The 26,560-nt window shown below is 34.8% G+C and overlaps 1 protein-coding gene across 3 annotated transcripts in view; it reads left to right on the plus strand.

Annotated features, from left to right (window-relative positions):
- The window catches only part of LOC136032940 (epidermal growth factor receptor substrate 15-like 1), a 78,666-nt gene that overhangs the window by 34,769 nt on the left and 17,337 nt on the right, over nucleotides 1-26,560 (plus strand). For 2 of the 3 annotated variants that reach the window (XR_010618814.1, XM_065713408.1), the window contains exons 8-15: nucleotides 1,269-1,416; nucleotides 3,141-3,392; nucleotides 8,081-8,143; nucleotides 10,429-10,626; nucleotides 13,107-13,295; nucleotides 15,404-15,517; nucleotides 19,614-19,673; nucleotides 25,425-25,551. Coding sequence is in view for 2 of the 3 variants with exons in the window: in XM_065713408.1 (XP_065569480.1) it covers nucleotides 1,269-1,416; nucleotides 3,141-3,392; nucleotides 8,081-8,143; nucleotides 10,429-10,626; nucleotides 13,107-13,295; nucleotides 15,404-15,517; nucleotides 19,614-19,673; nucleotides 25,425-25,551 (1,151 nt within the window). In the remaining variant the exon portion in view is untranslated. The remainder of the gene's footprint in view (nucleotides 1-1,268; nucleotides 1,417-3,140; nucleotides 3,393-8,080; nucleotides 8,144-10,428; nucleotides 10,627-13,106; nucleotides 13,296-15,403; nucleotides 15,518-19,613; nucleotides 19,674-25,424; nucleotides 25,552-26,560) is intronic. The other variant, XM_065713409.1, reaches the window with a different exon arrangement.

A 26,560-nucleotide genomic window follows, 5' to 3' on the forward strand; every position in this document is an offset into this window, starting at 1 on the left:
GAATACAAAACGGCATTCTTTTCTTAAAATCACGGCATTTTAATTATAACACTGTCAAAACCGACTGAGATTATTAAATTGCCCGATATTATTAAATTGCAGTCCCTCAGGAGAGAAGTCTTATCAGCTTTTTAATAAAGGCACTGTTCTTCAGTTTTAAATTTGATAGACAAAGATAATTTCTTTTTCAAGGAAGAACAGCAGGCACTGAAAACATTCTGGCTTGGAAAGGGACCAACAGTAGTGTCCAATAAAAGAAAAAAAAAACGAATAACTAAGACGAGAAAAACAGAATAAAAGTTTTGACAGAAATCTTATTATTTGGAAGGAAATTTCCAAGAAATCATTGATGAAAGACTTCTGCTTTGCGCTTGAAAACGACTTTTGCCATTTACTGTTTACTCTACATGACAGGTCTATGCCTATTGACATTTTGACAAAACAACATTTTACCTTAATTTTCAGTTACTAGTTGCTTTTTCTCTGCCTTTAGTTCTGAAAATACAATTCCTGTTATTTGAGTAGAATCTTGAGCCATATCAATGTTTTTTTTTTCAAAATTTAGGAAATGTATTTGCATATCTTTAAAACCTTATAAAATGGAATTGAGCAAAGTTATGAAGCTGAAAACAATTTTTTTGTACTTCAATTAAGCAGAAGATCTATTTTGCAAGGTTTCACTTTTATAACACACATATTAGTAAAGGTCATCAAAGGTCAGGGCCTTCTAGAGGGAGAAGAAGTGGAGGTAGTTGCTTCAGAATGCCTTCTCGGGACATACTTTAGTCTGTAGATTCATCCCTGAAAGTTTCATTTTCCTGACCTAACCCTTTCTGAGATAGCAGGAAGTGAATTAACTAAAATTTTACCTTTATTTCTATCTTTTTCGCAAGTGATATACCATTTTGGTTAACATTCCAGCTGTATTGATTGGTTTGGTTACCATAATCTCTACACAGCCCATTTCTGAGTTGTGCTTGTCCAAACCAAAATAATACTTGGCATGCGTTTCCATGCAAATTCAGTCTCTAATTAAGGAAAACTTGGGTTTTGGATGTAATATGTTTGGATTGTTATCATTATGGATTGTTATCATCGGCTTTTAAAATCCTTGGGTGCCAGACGAGACGAGATCTTGTCCCACAAAAAGAGATCTTGTCCTCCAAATTAGACACTTGTGTCATCTTGAATATGGTCTTCGCATTAAGATAGTTTTTTTTTTTGCCGCTGAAAATACTTTTTTTTTCAAAGGATTCTTTTTCTTTCAGGCATTTATGTGACTTGAAGCAAACCGGTAAACTCAATCTAGAACAGTTCGCTTTGGCCCTATGGCTCGTGAACCAGAAAAAACAAGGCTTTGACCTTCCTTCTACACTAACTCCCGAAATGGTACCTCCTTCAATGAGAGCTAATGAGGTGAGCTGAAGTCATGTATCTATTTTATCGTAGATTTTGCTCTTAAGAAATAAAAGCTTAAATTTTATTTTCCTCGACTAAATTATTCGATTCTTATAGGAGTTCCTACGCTGAATTTCAGACTGCAATATGAATCTTCTCGCGGTTCGTATTATATGCGTATTAATTTCTATTTGTTTAAGGTTTTTTTTACGTTGACGTTAGGTATTTGGATATAAAAAAGGTTTTTAGGTATATTTCTTAATATAGACTCCTATGTGAAATTCAAAAATATGATAATTTCCATTGGCCTAGATCCCAGAATTTCTTGTTTAATGTTTTTTCATGAAACACCAAAACTTCAAACTTTAGGCTCTAGGCAAAATGGCGTTAGTTTTTTGGGTGTAAATAACCTCAAATAAAAAAAAATAAAATAAAACAACAAGCTTAGAAAAATGACATGAAAAATTATAAGTGATGAAAATTGTCTACTTGTCTTTTTTAATTCGGCATAAAAAAATTGCTCTAGGGACAGAAGTAAAACTCTTTTGAGTCAAAAATGGTGTTTGTCAGTATTTTATTCTGAAGACTTTATAGATATGGTTCAAGTTGTAATCGGGTTTAATTAAAAAAGGAAATAATTAAACTTAAAGTTATACTGCTCTGTGACAAAACTACGATATGTAATCGTATGTCTGAAGTCTAGGCATCATAATTTTCAAACCAAGAATATTAAATCCTCTGTAATTTCTTTGTAATTTCTTTGGGGAAGGGGTGTTGGAAGGTGCGTGGCCTAATGTTTTGACTTGTATTGAATTTTAAATTCTTGTATGATTCTGGCCCAGACAAGCTGCAACGTGTCTACTTTTCTACTAAAAAGCTGGTGGAGAAGGGGTGGGGCTCTTTTGGAGGGAAATAGTCCCAATTCGCTTCTTCATTCTTTTTATTGAAAATCCTTGTATTATTCTGGTTAAAACAAGGAGCTATATACATGCCTTTGAGCTGTAAATTGTCAGGGGCGGGCGATGATGGAAGGACCACGGGCTATCTTTGTGGCTCTAGTATTCTTTTGTGATTATTCTTTTATGATTCGTTGATTGATTTCAAACACTATGCAGTGTGACTACCTGTCTGCAGAACAAAAGGTGAGGAGACGACCAGAGGGTATTGGAATTATGTGTTCCTAAGAATACCAATCGAAAATATTCCTATGATTTTGGGTCAAGCAAGATGCAACACACCTTCCTTTTCGATAAAAGGCTGGTGATTAAGTGTAGACGGAGATGGGTGTTTGAGATGGTATGAGCCTGCTTATGGCTCAGTCAGTGACCCCCTTCAAATTAGTTGCAACATCCCAACCCTTTTTCCAAAAAGTTATTACTAGTTGGGCTCTTGGCCCAATTTGGCTCTTCAATTATTTAAATTGACATTTTTGCGTGATAGTGGTTAAAAATTTGAAACAACTTTTCTGCCGAAAAGTTAGGATTAAAAATGTGGATATGGGAGTACAGAGGGGCCATGAAACTACGTTTTGCCTCCACCTTGTTTTGCATCAGGACTTGCTCGTATTTAGTAGAGTCATAGTCCTTTTTTCAGTTTGTACCACAATAAAGAATTTGTCAAAACTTGATAAGACACACGGCCTCCTCCCTTATGTGTTTTTTATATAACTGTTCTCCTCCTTTGCACTCTTCCCCGTGTTTGTGTGTGTATCTGAAGGAAAATGAATTAATATACCCTTTCAGATTTTGGCCAGACCTACTACCACCCCGTATTCAAATCCAGAAATTGAAAAATTAACGAAAGAACTTGCACAAATGGAAACGGAATCCAGGACGCTAGAGTCTGAAATTTCAGCCAATGAAGCCGATATACGACTCCGAAACGCCGAAGTTAGAAGTATGACAATGGAGCTGGAAACGCTGGCAGCCACGCTGAAGCAGCTTGAAAATCAAAAAAGAGAAGCGCAGAAAAGATTGGATGATCTTGATGCTCAGGTAGAATTTACTTGTCCAGATTTTGCAGGTATAATTTATTAGCATTTGCACATCTGATGAACCCCTCATTTCTTTTGTTTTTAATAGAAAGGAATAAAAATTAAATGAACTTCAGTTTATAAAATAATTTAGCTTCATCCATCGTTTGATTCCCTTTTTTTCTCTTTTTTTGCCGATCCTTTTATTGGTAGATAGACTGATATAGAACTAGTTTATTATACTATATAAACTACATTAAAAAACTAGAAGAAAACAAACCTACTGCTCATGTACCAGGAGAGAATTGAATTGGGCGTAGCTGAAGCTGCAATCAGTAAATTAAACATGCAATCAATCAAAAATTTATGATATGAAACAATAAAATTATATTAAAACAAAATCATGAAAAACCGTGATTGAACTTTGAGAACATTTAATATCTCTCTACGATCCTTATTTTATTATACAATCAGAACAAAATTCCTGTAACACGAATAAATGCCTTGTTGCAGAGTGGAAAGTAGAAGGTTATTGGGAAATGCAATAAGAAAAATGGGAATTTAAAATAGCGAAATATGAGGTTCTTCAAAAAAGTGATCAAACGAGATAGTAACCTTGCAAGTAACATTGCAAGGGAAGATATGTATCAAAGGGAAGATGCCAGTATACCCCATTTGCTTTAAACAATTCTTGCAACAGCAGAAAAATTAATTCAATCCAAAAACTAAAGAATCATTTGGAGATTTATTATTATCCCAACAGTATAACAATTAGTTACACTTGGAATGGTCGTTATATTTATTTACCACTCAGAAACAGTGTTCAAGGTTTGGTCACTGTTGAAAAAAATACTTGGCTCAAACCTGGGCAAAAGCAAAAATTCAGAATCATCACATCAGTAAACATTGTAATTTTTATCAGATATAAAGTGTGTCACTACGTTTATAGTACGTTCGAGCAATTATTACGCATCCTACAAGCTGATTACTTATCCATAGCGTTACACGAGACACAAATAACGTCAGAGGTTGAGAGGATTACCACTTAAAATGGCTGGATTAGTTGTCGGACAAGTTACACCTGGTGATCCCAGAAAATACAGGATAAGTGACGTTATGAGTCAGCAAAAACACAGTTGTTTCAAAAATGGAAAAAAAAATACGTGAAATTATATGCAGAGAACAGGAAGGGATAGTAATTATGAAATGTGGTACGACTTCATTGATTTGCAAATAAGCTCTGTTTATAGTGGAGTACACGTGATTCAAGTCGTTATTCGCCTGGTTGTCCATCGGGTTTCAGTTAACAAGTTGCCGGATAAGTAGTTGTTGCTATCTTTTTCAGATTGTATCTGGGGAAGTTAGTATTTAACCGATAGGTCGGAAAGGCATGCTCGAACGCATTGTTGGTATTCGATGTCTGATGCAGGTTTTTTTTTTAATGCAATAACACATACTCACTGACCATGCAAAATCTAAGCATATTACATCCAAAACCCAAGTTTTCCTTAATTAGAGTCTGAAACTGCATGGAAACGCATGCAAAGTATTATTTTGGTTTGGACAAGCACAATTCAGAAAGGGACTGTGTAGGGATTATGCTAACCTAACCAATCAACACAGCTGGGATGATAACCATAAATGGTCTATCACTTGCAAAAAAGATAGAAAAGACAATTTTTGTAGATTTTAATGCATGTATTGAATGCTCGCTATTCGCCTGTTCAAGTGAGTGCATTTCTTGTAATTCTGGTACAATTCTTTCACCAAAGCAACTGACACTTTGCAACTTCGGTGTTCTCATCGATTGAAAATACAATACAATTGTAAATACAATACAATTAGTAAAATACAATTGTATTTTAGTAATATCTACGGTGGTTTTATTTCTTCTTAGTTTATTTTAGTTTTTTATCTTTGTTTCTTCTGTACTGAAGACGCCTCATTTACATACAGGCAAAATATCTGCGTCTTTTTAATTTTTCATCTTTTCTCTCTATTGACCACAGTCTCGTTTGTTGTTTTTCATTGAGTTTTTTCTTTCTTTGTTGTTTTTTGTCAGTTCGGCTTAAGATCTTTCATTATATATATATATATATATATATATATATATATATATATATATATATATATATATATATATATATATATATATATATATATATATATATATATATATATATATATATATATATATATATATATAGTATGGATATATGTATATCCATACTTGTAGACACAAAAATTTTTTATCAAAGACTGAAAAGCGAAAAAAAAAAAGATAAGCTATATCATAAAATGGGAAAATTCTGATCCAACGACTGAGTACGGGTCTGTGGGGGGGGGCTTCATGCCTACTAGAGGAGGGAATCCCCACTCCTTTGTCTTAACCGATTTATTTGTTGTACCATATCAATTATTAGAACGCCATACCTCTATTTCGATTGATCATCTATAGTTCTTTATAGGCTGGTGATGTTATAAAGTTTGACTGAATTGTTTCAGTGACAAGCCACACGTTACACTTTTAGTTATGTTAAATTTACCAAAGATCTTGGATGTTAAGTGATTGTTAGCAATCATATCCACGCATACCTGGATTGTCCCGAGATATTAAGATCTAAAACCTCGATTTTTCTTTTTTTGCTGTCTCCCCTCCTTGGGAGTCTCCTTCAATACCCTTTTCCCTGTGAAGTTAATTACAGACGAGTAGTTTCTTTCCCTGTGTATTCTCGCCTTTCGTAGCCATCTTTAATATTGATTAAACACAAACACAGTTTGACTAGGTTTTGAAAAAAAAACCTAACCTGATTATGCAAAAGACGAGGGAGCCCAGGAAAAGAATCTACTCGTCTGCAAGAAGCCAGCTCAGAGCCAGGCCAACAACGGTAAGGAAGATGAAACGAAAATATGCTCAACAAAGATAGTGTGAAAATCTAAAATTTTATAATGTCATTTAAAGTCAATATGCATTGCCTGATATTATGCTAGTAAGAAAGTTCATCGAAGAGTCAAATCTGTTGAGAGTAAAGTTTAGTCTATTAGTCTGTAGCTTTGTTTAATTTAAGATTGTTGATAAAAAACCCAGATACAAACTTCATGAAACTCTTTGTCAGACCCAGTTTTTATGGCACTTGGGGGGAGGATTAATTCTGAAAAATTGGAAAAAATGAGGTATTTTCAACTTACGAACCGGTGATCGGATCTTAACGAAGTTTAATATTTAGAAGGATATCGTGTCTCAGTGTTATTATTTTAAATCCCGATCAGGTCCAGTGACATTGGGGGGCGTTGGAGGGAGAAACCTGAAATCTTGGAAAAGGCTTAGAGGGGAGGGATCAGGATGAAACTTGGTGGGAAAAATAAGAACAAGTCCAAGATACGTGATTGATAAGACCGAACCGGGTCCGCTCTTTTTGGGGGAGTTGGGGGGAGGTAATTCGGAAAGATAAAAAAATGAGTTATTTGTAACTTACAAACGGGTTATCAGATCTTTATATAATTTGATATTTAGAATGATCTTGTGATTCAGAGCTCTCATTTTAAATCCCGACCAGATCCAGTGACATTGGGGGGAGTTTCAGGGGGAAAATGTGAAAATTGAGGTAATCTTTATCTTACGAATGGGTTATCGGATCTTAATGAAACTTGATATATAGAAAGATCTTATGTCTCAGATGCTCTATTTTCAATCCGAATCGGATCCGGGGACATAGGGGGCTGGAGGGGGAGAACAAAAATCTTGGAAACCGGAGATCGCGGAAAACGCTTAGAGTGGAGAGATGGGGATGAAAATTGATAGGAAGGATGAGCACAAGTTTTAGATGCGTGATTTACATAATTGGAAAGTATTTGCTCTCTTTGGGGGAGTTGGGGTGGGGGGTAATTTGGAAAAATTAGAAAAGTTGAGGTATTTTTAACTTAAGAATGGGTGACAAGCTCTTAATGAAATTTGATATTTCGAAGGAACTCATGTCTCAGAGCTCTTATTTTAAATCTCAACCAGATCTGGTGACCAGAAATCTTGTAAAACGCTTAGAGCTGAAAGATCGGGATGAAACTTGGTGGGTAGAATAAGAAGATGTCGTAGATACGTGATTGACGTAATCGGATTAGATCCGCTCTCTTTGGGGGAGTTAGAGGGGGGCCAGTGCTTTGGCGAGTTTGGTTCTTCTTGATGTGCTAGGACGATGAAAATTGGTAGGTGTGTCAGGGACCTGCAAAAATTGACTTGATAAAGTTGTTTTCCCCGATTCGACCATCTGGGGGCTGAAAGGAGATGAAAAATTAGAAAAAAATTAAGTATTTTTAACTTACCAGTGGGTGATCGGATCTTAATGAATTTTGATATTTAGAAGGACCTTGTGTCTCAGAGCTCTTTATTTTAAATCCCAACCGGCATTAATCCTCTGATTTTTCTTTTAAATCAAGATTCGGACGCCGTCCTCCTCAAATCCCTGCTTCTCTTATCAGAGGAGCAAGAAGCTCGATACCTTAAAAACATTCATGAAAACAAGGCACTTATTTTTCTGGTGCACTTTAGCATTGCTTTTTTTTTTGTCAGAACAAATGAAGTCTTAGCAGTTTGATTAGAAAAAGCTATATTAGTAACTGATTGTGAACCATGTTTGATTTGCTTTTTTTATTTTAGATTTGCATGTTTTTAGGTTTGCATGCTTTGATTTAGTTTTTTGCCTTTTTTTGCTATAGATCAAATCAATGAAAGACGACTTTTCCAAGTTGACTGAAGTAGTTGCTGCTGAAGAGACAGCCGTAAGTACTAATGTGTTTATTAGTTGCAGTGTCCTATTGAAATACCGTAAAAAATTAAAAAATAAGAAAGGAGTGTAACACGACCCTAATTCGGATGTGAACTTCAGAAACCCAGGTAAGAGGGTTTCTTAGCCTGTAAAAACGATCGTAGTAAAACAGTGTTCAGACCGTAAAATAATTGTAGCAGTAGGAAGTTGAATAGAAAGAATTATTCAGCAGCGCACGCTAAGCTATGGCTGCGAGGTAGTACTACTGAAAAGAGAAAACGAAAAGGTTTAAAAATAATGACAAGTTAAGCGATACGATATATCAACGGATTGTTTAAGTATTAAAATTTTATTCAATAGGTAGGGTCCTATTGAACGGCCGAAAAAATAAGTTCAAAAATGATAAAATTCTAAATAGGAATGTGACTCACTTCTAGTGGTAACTTTGGACATCCCAGAGCGACGGTTTCTTAGCCTGTAGTGTTGATGGTATAAAGTAGCATTTCTTTTTATTTCAAATTTAAAGAATATCGATCAGCAGCTTCTTTGTTAATTTGATCTATCTTTTTCAAGAATGAAACAGCCCACATAAATTATAAAATGGTAAGGTCGATTTTTTTTCGACCACTTGAACAAAAAAAGTTACCAGTTAGGTTTTTACAGGCTATGCGCCAGTAGTTTACATAATGTGAAACCATTTTGTCAAGGTATGGGCTTATACTTGCAGTAAAATCACAGTTCAACGAAAAATACCAAAATAAAGTATTTTTTAATGAAAATACGAAGAAAGCATTTTTCAAAATCTTGGGATAAGGGGTAGTAGCCCGCCTCAGTTTGTCCCACTGTTTACTCGAATAATTTTAAAATAGCAAAAAGGCTATTTTAGGTTTTACGGCTAAAAGTGTAGTTTAGGAGGACTTGGGGTACAGGACTTTGGTCTCCTTGGACAGCTAATGAGTAAGGAGAATTTATCTTTCATAGATGGATGTACAGCGTAAGCTAGGACTGGGGAGAAGTTTCCAAGTACTCAGCATTACTCTCTACCACCTTTTCAGGAATTTTGTATGAATGTGAGTAAGCAGTGAAAAAATGTGAGCAGTGAAGGGTGGAAGTGTGAGCTTAATATCACCTTTCTGGGCCCTAATTTAAGCTCTGTGTTCACTCCTGAAGGTTTCAACCATGGTTTTGCTTCACATTTCTCCAAGTTGGTAAAAAGTCAGTGCCCTTGAAGGGGCGACTGTAATGGAGGAGTAGAGATTATAACTTGGAAAATCTTTCCCCGTGGTATAAATTGAGCCTCAGTTCCCTGAAAGTTTTTTGTACCTTGCTCAGCAAATTTCCAAGATTGTAATTAGCCCTTATCTTGGTCATTCCACTTGCCTAGCGCACTAATTTCTTAGTGTGAGAGAAGTCACTGTTCTGGATAGATAAAATGATGGACGCTGGAGCTTGAAAATAGCCTACCTGTCCGAGCTTTGTTTTGGGCTGTAGACATATTCCTGGGTTTCAACCATGTGCAGAATAATCTTTGGAAATAGCTTTTTTTCACTGGTATTTAAATAATTATGATGCTGGTTTTCTTAGTATTTGAAAGTTGCCTAAACAACGTGTTGCTGATTTGCTATCTTTTTTACCAGCACTATGCTTTCAATATATACACCTGCCACCAGAGTGCCAATTTCTCTTAACGAAACGCTAGTTTTCAGCAGTTTTTTCTTAGGGGGGGGGGGGGGGGGGGAGGGGGCAGATAAGTGATTCACTAGTGAGTTCAACTTTGGGGTTAGTAAAAACTAAATGGGGATATTGTCTGTTTACATGATGTAAATTTTCGAAATCTGCAATGTTATATGTAGATTTTTAAAAAATTGTAAACTTTTAAGTCAAAATATCTTAATTTTACGTTCGAAGCCATGTTTTTACGTGACAGTAGCTTCACGAAAGTATTACTAATAATGTATTCAATTATACGACTATATTTGATCTTGAGAAGGGAGTATACCTATGCTGTCTATGGGATTAATTTTTCCTAGGCAATTTATCCCAACATGTGAGCGATTTTCTATCTTATCTAATTTCTTTATTCTTATTTCAAAAAATTCTAAATGTATGTCACACGTTTTTTTTAACTGTTTTGAACTATTTGCCCTTTCTACAAAATAATAATCCATAAGTGCATGGCGCATGGAATTTCCAAAATTATTAGGAATAGTTATAACTTAATTTCTTTGACATCAGAAAACAAGTCTTTATGGAGCATTATCAGTTGCTTTGTTAATTTTTTTTTTTTTTTTTTTTTAGGTTGCCCAATTACGAGCACAGGCTGATGATCAAGAAGCAAAGATAAAATTGCAAGAAGATGAGTTGAATGCAAAGAAGAACGAGCTGATAAATTTAAAAAATGAAGAGCAGTCGCTAGAAGGACAAGTCAAATCCTACACTAAAGAAACCGAGTCTATCGAACAAAGTGTGCTAGATACACAGCTTTCTATATCCCAGGTAACTAATTGTCCAATAGACGCTTCTGACAATTGTTTCTGAAACGAAAATGTCTTGCTATCCTTCAGTAGTTGATTGTCCTGATTATTTGCTGATGCGTGTTTACTTCATAGGAGGTAGGGGTGGTGGATCATATTTATTAAAAAAAAAAATCAAGGATTATAATAAATGACTGAAAATAAAATCTATAAATACAAATTACAAGGATTAAAGAAATAACAATAAAGATTCTAAACAAGTAATATATACCATATCTTTAGGCTATAGAATAATAAAGACTAAAAAAATAATTAGTAAATAATAAAAACTATAAATATTTATTTATATTTAATCACGAGGAGGTCCTCAGGGACGGTCAACTAAAGAGTACGAAAATTGAGAAAAAAAAAAAAGAGGATAGGGCTATCTTCATGCACGGCACAGTTTTAATTTTATTAGCTTACATTCTATTACCTCTTTTAGTGTAAATGAGAGTTTGAATAAGAGCTTATAAATAATGAAAACGTAAAAAAAATGCCGAATTTCAACATACCAAATAAATTAGAGCCGTAATATCCAGGATTCCTTTAATATTTTTGCGCTGTGTGCGTAAGTTAAACCCCATTATTCTTTTATTTAGTTATCGGTAAAAACAGAGCTATTCTCAAGGAAAGTTAGGGAATCTTATTTACCCTTTCCTTTACGATTATTTTGTGTATAATTAAAGTGATATAGAATACAGTGTATTTTTGTTCTCATGAATAGCTCAAAGCTAACATGAGCATCCCAAGATATGAAAGACAAAAATGCAAAAAACAAACTATTAATGCCCATATTTTTGAACTAAAAGCATTAACATCACAGGGTTAAATGAGGAATAAAATGTTTCACAAAGAAATTATACTATATTTCTACTGTCGAAGCAGGTTTTGTTGAAGTAGGTTTTCTTGGTGTATTGCTATTTTTTTTATTAGTGGGTACGACCTGTGGGGCTTCGGTTAGCTGTCGTTGGGTATAATATCTTCTGCATTTGCTACGTTTTTATATATGTCATAGATCTTATGCTGGTTGTCATTCTTGCTTTGTGTATCCTTTTATTATTTGAAGTGTTGCAAAATTTGGGTTTTAACTGCCTTTTTCTTGACTTCGATTGAAAATAGGGATGCCTCCCCCCCCCTTCTGACTCCACTCCTTATTTTTGTAAGAAGAAAGCAGGTTGTAGGATGCAGAAAATGATGTTTTCCCAAACAAGAAAAAAGTTTGGCCAATCATCTTCATGCCTTAATAAAAAACTATGCTTAAGAATTAGGACTTATTAAAAACAAATTTTTTAATTTATCTAAAATTACTATAGGTATTACGATAACTTCATTTAAGATTCTGATTACCCAAATGCTGGTTTATTGATATCTGCCTTTTGGTCAAGAGTGCCGACGTAGTGAAATGTTTATGCAAGGGAAGTAGAAAACCATGTATTCTATAAAATTTCTAAAAAGTGAACTTTCGTAAAAGGATAATCTAGCACAATTTACGTTTAATGTGTAAAATTTCGAAAAAGTCAACTTTTTCAAAAAAGAATATCAAAATATAGTAAAATTTAGTTTTATATTTGTTATCATAAGAATTGTAAAGAAAGGCGAGAATTGAAAGATGTATTGTAAAAAGTATGTTTAGCATGAAAGGATATAACTTGCCATGATTCAAGTCATGTTTGTTGTTTTTTGTCAGTTTCATTGTGATAGTCTGCAAGTTATCTTGATTAAAATGGTGTATATATCGACACTCGCCGAATTGTAGCGCAAAAAGTCAAGAATTTCCCTTATTTTCTTTTTTCGTGTAGTTTGACCTTTTTGGGTGGTTTCGTGCACTTCAACCTTAGAATAAATTTATGTTCATGTGCCCGCTTCTTTTCAAAAATTTAAAATGAACAAAAGTATTGCGACACTTGCTGGAAATCAGTTTCGCCAAGGAAGATTATACTTTTAGGCAATGGCTCTTATTTATATCCCTAGAATATCTTCTGGGCATAGTTTTCTTTGATCTGTCATAGCCCTAAACCTTGATAAAGAAGTAAAACACCCTTTTGATCTATTTATATTTAAAAGCACATCTGTAAACAGGTTTGACCCTGAGAGAAGAGGCAGGGGTTATCAAAATTAAGAAAAGTGTATTTGTAGGCCAAATATTTCTCAATTTTACAGCGGGGATTCCCGTACTCTTTTCACTCCTTCCTTCCTCCTGTGTAAAGGTCTGATTATGCGATTTTTACAGTTTAAAATTTTATGTAAATAATTTTATTGATGCTCATAATGATGGGTGTTGAGCATATTGTTATTCTTTTTTTCTTTTCTTTTTTTCTCTTTGTGTATTAAATCCAAGATATTTTTACGACAGAAGTCTGTTTTATGTTTTATAGGCTGTTTTTGAAGCTTTGGAAATTTTGTTTGAACTTCCTCTTTTTAAATTAAAGTTAGAAAAAGAAAACAATTTCTAATTTTCAGGTGAAAGTCAACGTAGAAGAGTTAAAGGAGTATATAACACACGTTTCACGATCAACTGAAGCTTTTGATTCGGCCATATCTTCATCTGACGCAAGTTCTATTAGTGAAGTTGCTTTGAGACCCTTATCACCGCCTCCCTTTGTTCAAAATCAGCTAAAATCCCCAGTGACACCTATTACAAATGGATTTGTGAGTACCTCTTTTTCTCGTGTATTTGTATATGTGAATACCCAAGAATAAAAGCTGCTCGAGTTGTGATCAGGAAGCCTATATAATGACATACAAGCCGCTTTTCTACGCATTGATAAAGTGCACCTTCCTAGACCCTGAACTTTTTTTGAGAAGGTTTTCCTTATCTCACGTTGTACATAGTTCTCCCGTGTCAAAATAACTGACCTCGAATCCTCCTTCTATTCATATACACCCAAGAAATGTATCTGACACTTTCCTTCTCCTGCCTCCTTTGGTTCAATATAAATCTCAAGTTATCCAGACAATATCCGCTCACGTGCCACAATAGTAGCTCTGCTTTTTTGTTGAATTGACTTAGGTTTCATGACAAAATTCCGTCATTTTCAGCTTTTCTTTCTCTGTTTTCTAAGTCCAAGACGTCCCACAAATATTTAGACCCTTTTTTCAATCTAGATTAACCATGAATGCCTCTAGGGTATTAAAGAATTTCGTTAAATGCCACTAGAATAAATATATCATTTGACAGTGATGTTATTATTTCCTCAAGACTTAAGGATATTATCTAACTTTTTGTTAAAGTTGCAAGTAATACGGAGTGGCTACATTGCTTGATTAGAATCTAAGCAATATAGCCAAGTGCATCTAATTGAACATGAGGTGGAAATTCAGTTATTAATAGATTGTATTCGACTAGCTATTCAGGTTGATATTTTTGACGAGGCCTTGATGATTTTTCATGAGGTATTTTTGACGTGCAAACTTATTATTAATAGAGGGCATTCGACTAGCTATTTAGGTTGGTATTTTTGATGAGGCCTTTAGTTTTTCAGAATTTTAAAGAAACTAACGCATATTTGTCAGAAATTTATCCTTAGACTTTTATATTTCTCACTTGTCCATTGTTGCCTTTTATACTGTTTTCAATATGATCTTCAACTTTCCTTGGAGCTTTGCAGAATTCATTTGGATCTTAGCAGATCATTGGTAGAGAAATTCAGTGAGAAATATATGCTTAAACTGGATATTCTTTTTCTCGCAGTTATGTTTTCCTCGTATTGACATTATTAATAACCTTGCCACAGGCGTATTTCGATGGTCACGGAGTAAAACAACGGGATCACAGTTTTTTGCTCGGCACCTATTGTCCAGTTCTTAAAGTCATCTACCGTTTTTGGTCGTGCCTGAGTACGACGAAAGTGTTTTCCAGGGAAATTTTAGGGACTTTTATAAATTGAATTATCGTTTTGTTTGATTTTGTTTTAGTAGTTCCATAAGCGAATTGATGTTTGAGGTATGTTGTTAGCCCGTTGGTGGGGGTATTGTTTTATATTTGTTTATTTATACCGATATATGTTTAAGGTTAGAGTTGGCCTAAAGAACCGTAAGAATCTTTAGGTTTTATATGTTGTAAAATTGTCTGTAAAATGATACTCCTAAAAAGAAAAAAAAGTTTCGTTTTTAACTGTCGCTTGGATTGCTTTTGCACATATTTGTTTCTCTGTTTTTTATCGTTTTATAATACAGGCTCTTAATTAGCTTTTAATCTCGTTAACTGCCTTTTATTGAATAATCCCTAAAAAACTATTAGTATCTGTTAGGATTTTTGCCAGCAGTTTCTATATTAGTAAGAACATGTAAATATTTTAAAATAAAAGTATAACACGTGTAAAAGTGTACGCTACAGTGTAATAGGGACAGTATATGCTCTAGATTTGGCAGATTATGGACTACAGTAGAAATTATCATATAATTGTGCCACAGCTTTAAAACAATGTCTAAATTTTTCTGTATCTTCTCCAAATAGTTTTATTTTATATTACAACATGATAGTCCTGTTCCATCCTTAGGCTGTGACATTTGAAACATTGGTCCTTGCGCTGGATTTGCTGAATAATTTGAATGGGCAAGGAACACTTGGATTGGAGATCCTACCCTTCTCCGACCTTCTGCAATTTATGCTGAAGATAACAGTTGTTATGGTCATTTCGTTGATCACCTACATAATATGTAGCTTTTATTTTATGGTATACCAAATAATGATTTTTTTTTTTTTTTTTTTTTTTTTTTTTTTTTTTTTCTTCTTCTTTAATGGTCCTTTCTTTCAGACTGCCAGTTTCGATGATGCTGCATTTGGTGGTCCAATACAAACTAATAAGACACCATCATTTGACAGTGATCCGTTCATGGCTGCTTTTGGAACGACTGTCGAAAAAAGTCCGGTAAGTGTTCTTCCCAAAATACAATACTAATAATTCTTATGGGGTAGATTTGGCCAACAAAAGACAACTATTTTTGCACTGTATAAAAACACGCTTCTCCTCCATTCCAGTATGTTCAAAGCTTCCCTCGTGGCCCGCCAACCAAGAAGTTTAAATATCCTTTAAATCCTTCCTCCTGGCCTCTTTTGTTCGCCCCGAGATGTATGGCCAAAAAGGATGATTTTTGGCATCTATCATCCTTCATCCGCGAAACGCGTCCTATCCATTTCAACCTTTCTCTCACAATAGCCCTAGAAAGTGGAGTAGAACCGCGTTTTTCGAACAGCTTGTTGTTTGAAGTATGGTCAGTCGAACAGGTACCCAAAACTATCCGTAGACAGTTCCTCTTGAAAACACCTAACAAATCATGCTCCCTCTTCCAAAGCGTACACGTTTTAGTGATATCCTTGACCATTGTCACCACTGTAGCTTCTAACATTCTAATCTTGTTTCGCAGCCTTATCTTCTTAATCTTCCAAACTTTTTCAACAGTGGATAAACACCCTGGGCCTTGGCCACCTTTACTAATAATACTATCCAGGCAATTGAAACTATCCACTTGACCAATTTTCTCGTTATCCGACATCACCTCTCCAACTTCGTTTATTCCTAGTGAAAGCGACTTCGTTTTCTTAATGTTAGTTTTCAAGTCTATTTTTGACCCCTGACTTCTCAAAACCAACAAAAATTCAATTAATTGCAAACATTTTTTACCAAGGGCACTCAAATCATCTGTGTAACCTAAATCTAGGAGAGTTTTACCTTCCAATTTATTCCATGGTCTCCCATAGTCTTTGTTGTGTTTCCTAAGGGAAAGTCCATCAAAAAGATCCCTTTCTTATTTGATAGGGAAACACTAATCATTTTAATGTATTTATCTGGTATACCACACAAGAATAGGGCCTTCATTAAAACTATTCTTTTGGCTGAGTCAAACGTTTGTCCATAGCCTACAAAACTGAGAACTAAAGGAATCTAATGATTTAGGCACTTCTCAATTATTGATCTAGAAGTGAAAATTTGGTCGACACATCATCTCCCCTTCCTAAAACCGCATGTTTCTTCTCTTAAAACTTTATCTACAGCATCTCCAAGTCTAAAAACTATCGTTATAATAAATAATTTACTATCTATGGAAACCACGCTAATGCCTCTATAGTTTTTACACTCAGTCTTATTACCTTTATTATAAAGAAGTTTAATTAAAGTTTTCAAACAATCGTTAGGTAATTCCCCTTTTTTTAAAATCATGTTCCTAATCTTCAGTAATTTATGTCTAGCTTCACATTCAGCGTATTTCAAAAACTCATTAATCACACTATTGGCACCAGAGGCCTTATTATATTAATATTTTAGTACTGCTTTTTCACTCTTCTTCGCAAAATAAATCTTCCTTTACTTCTTAATTGTCGCAAACTTTTTCATTCTTTCTCATATAATTTCCTGTAACTTTATCATGGTTTAACACACAATTAAAATGATCTACCCACCCCTTTTAACACTTTACTGATCACTAGCCCAGTTGAGGCCATATTTCTATCTATAACTGGGACTAGTCTGGACTGACCTCTTCCTCTCAATTCCCTGACATTTCAGTATAATATTTTAATATTATGCCGTCTGGCTGTATCTTCCAGGTCCTCGGCAATTTTTTCCATCACCTCCACTTCGTACCTCCTTAATTTATACTTTAATGCCTTCTCTAATTTTATTGAATTCCTATGTTCTAATGCTAACACGAAAATACCTAGCTTTGAGGGCCAACTGCAGTTAAGGGGATGTAAAAAAAAATTAGTTGATTTCTGGAAATTATTACTTGTTCAGGACCCATATTGTTCTCTAATAACCTAGCACCTTCGTCTTTCGTCTACCAACAGAATACGCAAGGTGGCTGCTTCGCGTCCATGTTAAATCTTTGGAATGTTAAAATTGTCCCTGCATAATTCCCACTATTTCCTATATGATCTGCGTGCCCCCTTCCTATTGGTGTGTATTTGTCTGTGCAGAGTAAGCACTAGTTTGATAAAATCAACTTTGAAGTCGTTTGTTGAGGAAGTGTTCAGTTTTCATATTCAACTCTAACAAATATGTATAATGTGTAATTATGAATCGTCTCTCATATCAAACTACGCTGCAGTTAATCTTTACAATTTGTGAAAGTTAAGTGAGTAGTAGAGTTTCTTTTTCTCATTTACAAGCTTTGGGTCGAACCTCGCAGGAATTATAATTTATAAATTGCTATTTTGTAGAAGAGACAAAGCTCTAATACTTTATATTACAAATGATTAAAATAGTGGGTTGAGCTCCTTTCTCAGGGGCACGATATTCGCCTTTTCTCCTTTGACATCGCAAAAGCCTTTGATCGTGTATGGCAGAAGAGACTTCTTTGTAAACTGAAAGCATATGGAGTTGATGGTCGGCTATTTGAGGTGTTTGCTGACTTTCTTTGTCAACGTCCATACACGTTGTCCTCGACGGATTCGTACCAAAAGAAAACCCAGTCTTATCAGGAGTGCCCCAAGTAAGAATTCTTGGGCCAACTCTTTTCTTGGTGTTCATAAACAACCTAGGGGACAACCTTGTGAAGAAACCTCATCACTTTGCTGATGACACGACAATAAAAGCTTCAATTGCTAAGGACGAAGATCCCAGCGAATCCCACAAGGAGCTTCAGCCTGACCTGGAGAAATTTGAGCCGTTGGCAGATGGGCTTGTCAGTTCTAACTCATTGAAAACGAAGGAGCTCCTAATTTCTAAGGCGCGTAATATGAGGGCTCGTCATGATTTCGTCTTCAAAGGAGAGGCGAACACGAGTTGATACACTACACCTACTTGCAGTTAACTTCTCTTCGGATCTCTCTTGGACTGAGCATCTCAGTAAAATTAGATCTTCGTGGTCCAAGAAGCTATGAGTTGTCCTAAGATGCAAGAGTCTCCTCCCTGATGAGTCCATTCTGCCACTATTCATGTCGTGCATCAGACCTTTCATAGAATATGCATGTCCTCTCTTCGCTGGTGCGCCAAAATGTCGTATGGCTCCGCTTCAACGGATTCAAAATCGAGCAGTTCGTCCAGCAACCTCTGACAACACGAAAGCTAAAACCCAAGTCGATCCAGAAACACTTTGACATGATGTATATGTCGGTTTTCTACAAGTACATGTATAACCCTCCATCAGAGGAGCTATCGAAGCTCGTTCGTGGCAGAGTAAAGCCCTTGTGATCAACTCGCCGAAGTACAGATCGTTAGGTCTACCTTAAACAGGGTATTCCCCGCCAAGAATATCTGAACATGAGTTTCGCCTGGCCATCGGTCGCCACATGGAATAGTTTGCCGCCGACAGAGGTAATCAGAAAATTATTCCCTTGACGCGTTCAGGAGATATATACATGTTTTTTTACAACAAGAATTAAACCATATAAACAAACAGCGCAAATGCCTAATGGCATACTTAAGCGCGTGGTATATCATAAAAAAAACAAAAAAAAAACACACAAACAAAAGAAATAACCGTCATTACTTCGGCTTAAACTAATGTGCACTTCTTACGAAAATCAAACTTCAACACTCACAACGGAAAATATTATGGGAGACTAGCAACATAATTTCTTAATAACTCCAGAAATTTGTTTCTATCATTACAATTTCTCCCAGCTATTGGGATTAAATTCCAAACTTTTGGACCAATATGACGCAAACTAAATCCCGATCGCACCGTTGGCCTAATTTCAAATACCTTAGTGTTTGAAAATGAGGTACTTACCAGGACTAGTTGCATATCATTATCTGTGATAGAGCCGCGAAGCCTGTAGTAAAAAAAAAAAAAAAATGATTTTTCTTAAAAGAAAGAAATCCAAGAACAGCCATACCTACTTTAAATTCGCCTTTTCCTGTATATATTAGACTGTATCAAGTATTCTGGAAGATACGACAGTGAACAGACAGAGAACTAGTTGTATCAAAGTTTATTGAATATTTAATATCTTCTAGTTATTCGTTGTTAGCATATTTTAAGCTTTATGGTTTAATTTGTAACTCAATTTGTTCTTTTCTTTAGGTTGAAGGTTTTGCTGGAACATTTGGTGATACTAAATGGAATGATACTGGAGAATCGTCCGTAAGTGCTTCTAACTGTCTTGACTTGGTAATTGCTCAATCTTGGGCTTAATTCTTTATCTGTTATGGTTGCTGTTGTACTCCCTAGTTATTATGGCTATCTAAACACCAATAATACAAAAAAGTAAATTTTTATTTCTTCAGCGCAATGGATTCAATCATTATTGTTCATTTGGTATTTTGAGCATTTTAACCAACTTAGTAAGTATATTTCTTAAATCGTTTTATAGTAACCTACACTTGCCCACCTCAACGGTTTATACCCCAACTCAACACCATGCTTAACTAGACCTACGTTGCCCGGGCAACGTGAAGTGTTGCGGCAACCTTTGTCCGGCTTCGCCGACTAAAGTGTTGCGAGAGCAACACTTTGGTTTTTTTCTTCGCTATCGATCAGTAATCACATGATCAAAGGCTATTCCTCAGTGTTGAAAAAACAAAAACAAAATAGTATCGAAAGAAGGGACTAAATTGACTTTGCAGCCAGTTGAACTTTATCTTTTTCAATCTTAGACATCGTGACGGATGAAAACTTGGACTAATATCTTATATAATCTAGTCGGTATTATAAAGCTATCTGTAACTTTTCAGGATTAAAATACCATAGGCGACACTAATTATTACGAAACTACCTCATTGTTTTACGTTATCGTTTGTATCCGTTGCGTAAACACTTAATTCTGTCAGATTTAAAGAGATCGAATACAATGTGAACCAATTTGCACAAATTTCTAGCCCAAAGTGAACAGATTCTTACTTACAAGTCCCTCTCCCGTGATAGGCATTAAGTCCACCTGAAACAAATAAATGGGTACATCAACTAGCATAGTTGCAAACCCCTCATCGCTGAAGTTGACTCCAGATTAACAGCAGGTTATTACTTACAGTCCCCTGCATGTCTTACCACTGGAACCAAATTGGTTTTACCATCATATACACTGGAAACAAATAAAAGATACAACAACTAGTAAAAGTTGCTAACCCCTCATTGCCAAAGGTGATTATTACCTAACAGCCGACTTTTGCTTACAAGTCCTCTATATGTTTCACAATTTTTATCGGCCTAGATTTCGTTCCAGTGTATAGCTTACTACTGAGATTGTCAACCCCTTGAAACTTTCAAACTGGTATACCTCATGAAGGAATTTTTGTACCAAAAAATGGATTCATATACTTTGTTCAGCTCATCAAGAGCTATCGATTGCCGTCGAAAAAAAGTTCTATCTGTCTTATTTCAAAAGTTGATTTTTTTTTTTTTTTTGCCTTAGGCCAACTTTCTAACGTCACCACTTAGAAAGGAGCAAAGGATAAGCTCCAATTTCTTTACGAATGAGAAAACTTTTAAAGTTTATTAGGCACATCTGATACCATTTCTTTACCGCAATCCCAAGTCCGAAAAACTGAATGATATACTTAGCTGAAATCACGAACAGAAATGGGTAGAAACAATAGATGGCAGTACTTTCGGGCCCGTGGGAAAATGCCACATTTTTGCTTCTGTAAATTTTTCTATTTTTCACTCAAAGAAGATATATTGGCTGTGGGGCCGTGTAACTGCCGCATATATTTAACACTTATAGATTTTGGTCCATCTTCAATTTGAATTTGTGGTGCCTACCTGCTTGCCTGCTAGAACGGAGCTTTCCACTCGAAAGCAGAAACATGATTTGATGAAACGAAAGCTTGGCTGAACAACTTCAGATGCTCCTGTCTGACATAGGCTATATAACTCCACTTCACTTCGCACACCATAGGCTCTGGCTCGTGGACAGGCAAAAACCATCCTTTTTTTCCCCAGGCAAGAGTTCTGCGGAGCTCTCCAAAATGTAATGTCATATTCATCAATCCGGCCTGAGGTTCACGCTTTCCGTAAAAACCGCACAGGTTAGACCCTTGCCAATTTCCAGGAATAAGCTGAGATCGGCGGCATAGGAAAAAAAGGCCCCCCCCCTCCTACGCCCTTTTTCCTAAATATATCCGATGAAATTATGAGATCGTCATTTTGTTAAAAATAGTTTGAAGATCATATAACAAAACTCCGGGGTCGACACAACCCCCCAGGGCCCGGGGGAGGCATTGTGAGTTATTCCCTGTGGGCATATAAGGTTCTTATGGAAGGGATGCTCGTATAAACTTCAGAGAGGGCTCATTAGATTGGAAATGGAAAGTTCTAGTTTCTTTTTAAGAGTAAAAAGTGATAAGAGGGCAGCTAGCTCCTCTCTCCCACGCCCTTTTTTCCCCAAATGCATCATATAAAAATTTTGAGATAGCTATTTTGTTAAAAATAGTTCAAAGGTCAGATAACGAAAACTCTGATGTTGACAGAACCCCAGAGCCTGGGGACAGGCATTGTAATTTATGCCCTTGGGGCATATATGGCTCTTGTGGAAGGGATGCTCGTATGAACTTCAGAGAGGGCTCATTTGATTGAAAAGTGAAATTTCTAGTTCACTTTTGAAGAATCAAAAGATATTGGAGGGCAACTACCCTCCCCTTCCTCCCGCCCTTTTCCTTAAATGCATCAGATGAAAATTGTGAGATAATCATTTTGTTAAAAATAGTTAAAAGGTCAGAAAACAAAAACTCTGGTTTTGACAAAACCCTCTGGGCCCGGGGGTTGGTGTTGTTTAATTTAATACTTAGATTTAGTGATTTGCGTTGCAGCTGTGATTTACGGTGCAAGGGCTTTAAGTTATGCAAGTTGCTTATTGATACTTTGATAGCTTGTTGACTTTGATTCTTTCTTTACTTTCATATTGGTACTTTAATCCTAGTTTTGATATTTTGATTTGATGTTAAAAAAAAAGTAATTTTGAAATAAGGATTTTTTAAAATCTTGAAACTTGTCGCAATAAAAAACCAACACAAATTAAATAAAAAAAAACTTTCCGAAAAAGGAGTTTTTCAAAGAAAAAAATAGGACCATATTAAACTGAAGATCAGCAGATACAAATACCTCTTAAATTTCAGACTCAAAACGACCAGAAATTACTATTAAAGAATAAATGAAACCCAAAACGACCAGAAATTAAACGAACAATCATAGAAAAAAACATACAACTACTAATATAAATGAATAAAAAAATCTTATGGTGAGTAAGGCTTAAATTGAATATGCAAATAAATCTTAAAACGAAAAAAAATAATATTTTGCTATTGAAGTATAAATTAAAACCAAAAACAAACGGAAATTAAATTAACAATCAATGCAAACGAGCCTACAATAGATACTAATATTAATGAATAAATAAATCTTGTGAAATTTAAATTTAATATGCGAATCAAGCTTGAAACAGACAGAAAACACTACAAACAAGAGTTTGGGTATCGCCTTCTCGCACTGTAAAAGTCTAAAACATACTGTGTCATTGGTGCTTTACTGAAAACAATATGTGGCTTGAACTGTCATGGAAAGTACAAATAAATCAAATTAAGTATTTGAGATGTGATGATACTAATTGTTGGAAGATCATCAGTTCAAGATTGTATTTCACTGTAATTTTATTTTCATTTTCAATGCTGTAATAACTGGAAAGGAAAGTATTTGTAATATAATTTGTTTTCAGTGAAGCACCAATGACGTAGTAGGATTTAGATTTACAGTTAGGGAAGGGGTCAGTATCCAAACTCTTGTTTGTAGTGAAGCTATATTTGCGTTGAATAGTCTTAGAAAGAACTAGTAAAATTAAACTAAATATTTGATATATAGTGATATTGATTTCTGAAAGCTCTTCAGTTCAAAATTTAATTTAATGTAATTTTTGTGTATATTTTCAATGTGGAAATAAATACAAAAGAAAATATTTGTAGTATAATTTCCGGTGAGAGAACACTCTTCAGCGAGAGAAGAAGGCTATACCCAAGCTCTTGTTTGTAGCGTTTTTTGTTTGTTTCAAGCTTGATTTGCATATTCAATTTAAGTTTCACTCGTTTTAAGATTTATTTGTTCATTTATATGAATAAATCATTATGTGAATATCATTATATGATCATGTTATATAAATCATTGTATGATTTATATGAATATCAGAGTGCACAATATGTGTAAAATACGGTGATCATTTCTGTGGCATTAAGTGAACGTAAAAATATTTGTGAAAATGTAATCTTAAAGTGTTGTATTAAAAATGAAATATAATTTCCAAGTCTTTGCTAAAAAATGAAGAGTTTATAGTGGCCTTGAAAGAATTAGGGCTCGTATGGAAGGTCGTAAATGTTGATAATTGAAATGAATTGAAATGATTGTCTCTGTAAATCAACGGCCGGCTACCTATCTTGAAAGAGTTATTGGCAGTAGTAGCAGTAATGTTATCTAGTTACTGTCATGGCTATTATGTTTAGTGCAATCTAATATTACAAACCAAACGAAATAAAAATGCAGAAAAACAGGTTATTATGCTCTGGTAAAAATTTAGTGGTTGACCACTTCTATAGAAAACAAATTAATGAAGTGAAAGTAGTACCGTTATCTAATGGTTATGCTTCTTATTTTATCCTCTTTCCAAACATCATGGCTGCTTTTCTGATAATTCAGTAACATCAATGGATTGATTCATGATAATCTGATTAATTGAGACATACTGAATATTGTAAATAAGAACTTCATTGTTTTAGTGTTTTCTTTTCGTTTTGTATTCTAACGCATATATAGGACCATAATTTGTTTTTTTTTTTGCTAACAGTGATTAAGGTCCAAGCATTTGGAAGGCTTTATCAACAGGAAAAATGGGAAAGAAAAGACAAAAACTCTATACAAAAACAAAAGAAACACAAAAAAAACTGAAAATGGAAACAAAAGAAAAGAAAGTGAAAAGAAAAGAAAACTCACATCTTACAATCGTTCATTGTTCAACTTTAATTTAGCATAAGTGTATAAGGCAACAAATCAAACGCAATAGGATTAAAGTTTTCTTGATCTGTCTTAAACATATTTGTTTTAACCTAGGGTATAGGTAATTTTTTTCAAATAAATAGACTATTTCATTTTGTTACATTCAATTATTAGAAACATACCTTTATCTATCTTGCCTTGTTGGACTCGTTGCCTTGTGCATTTGTGATACATAAAAGTTGAATAATGGTCGTTTTTAAGATGTGATTTTTTTTTTTTTTTGCTTTTGTATTGAGTTTGCATTTTCTTTCTCTTCTTTTCTTTTTGTGTTTTGTTTGTATCAATTTGGTTTTTTTTGTGTTTTTCATTCCACGTCGATAAAGGCTTCCGAACATGAAGCTGAAATATTCGGGCTTTGATTATTATTAGTTAAACAAGTTTTTTTTTTTTTTTTTTTTTTTTTTTTTTTTTTTTTTTACCACATGGTCGCCACCTCCTAGTGATTTATTTCTATTTTCAGTGATTTTGTATTGCCTAAAATCACCAAATCAGCACATAAATTACTAGATAACTAAAGAAATTCAGACAAAATTTGAAGAAATTCAAACAAAAAAACATTAAAATCTACTTATTTTGTCAGCAGGTGGCAACCCTGCCTATCCATTGTCTTGTTGAAAAATTTTACATGTTACTCTATATTTTCATTTCGTTTTAACTGTAAATGAAAAGGCAATGTGGCCTAAAAATCATTTATCTATTAATCCTTTATAGCTTTATAAAATAAACTCGGTCTTATTCATATGATAGCGGCTCAGAAACTTATTTTTGTGCTAAAGCCTTTTTTTAAAGTTAATTACTTTATTCGAGATACCTTAATAATTATTTTATTATTATGATTTCCTTATGTTTGATTCTCTTCAGGGTACAGATCCATTTGGAAGTGATCCATTTACAGAATCTGTCGGAGTAGCCAAAAGCCCAACGCCAGCATTACCACCTAAAAAGGCGAAGCAGCCTCCCCCAAGGCCTGCGCCGCCTAAAATTACAGGTAAGTTGAGACATTTGTCTTCCCATTGTATTTTCGGTGCTTTATCTTGGTTAGAACCTCATCTTTCGCATCTTTTCATTTAATGGTACCCCCTCCCTCGCAAAAAAAGTGACGTTTAGTTCCCTTGATGTCTGAGCCGAGCGGCTGGTTTATATGAAAATCCTAAAATTTTCAAAAAGCTTACGTATTATAAACTCATAATATCTGCATACTCGAGAACGGCATAAGCAATCGCTAATAAGGACCTCGTGGAAAGTTCAACTTTTCCCTTTTTCTTACTTAAAACTAATTGTGATTTCTGGAGAAGTAGCAAGATTTTGATACTTCCGAGGGAGTGAGATGCCTTCCTATTTTCTGTTGCTACCCAAGATTGAAAAGTTGGAACCTCAATCTGTAATTGTAATGATTAATATTTTATTTTAAACTTGGTCGTCCGAAATACAAACAAGTATTGCTGTCATTACCTGCACACCTCATATTTGATATCCTGGACGAAATCGAGTTAAGGCTCCTTCCATAAGCAGTTTTTAATTTATGTTAAAAGGTGCAAACCGAAAAATCTCCGTTAAAAGATATCACTAGAAAGACAAATCTGCGTTTTAGTCTAAGTCTTAGAAATATTTAGGCATGTTGTATCAAATTTCCTACATACCCTGAAACTTGTTCGCACTCTTTATATATTGGGTCTCTTTATGCTTCTCCGGCTTCACAGTTCTCTAAGGCCCTTCAGTGTACTGTTTTTGTTTTTGATCACTCTTTTTATCATCTCCGAAATTTGCATGAAATTCAAAGTCCTTTTACTTCCTCTGTTAGATGTCATGTTATCTGGTACACACCTAAGTCAGCTCTTAGGTGTCACTCTTTACGATTTGTACATAAATAGTACTATATCCTCTGGACTTTGATTATTTTTTATGATTCAAGTCTTTCTTAGAGATAGGATTTGCAAGTGTCGAAACTATTACACCATCTAACCATTCGTGCTACAATCTCTCGCTCTGAAGATGTG

The sequence above is a fragment of the Artemia franciscana genome, chromosome 11 (genome assembly GCF_032884065.1).
Source record: "Artemia franciscana chromosome 11, ASM3288406v1, whole genome shotgun sequence".
NCBI classification, from domain to species: domain Eukaryota; kingdom Metazoa; phylum Arthropoda; class Branchiopoda; order Anostraca; family Artemiidae; genus Artemia; species Artemia franciscana.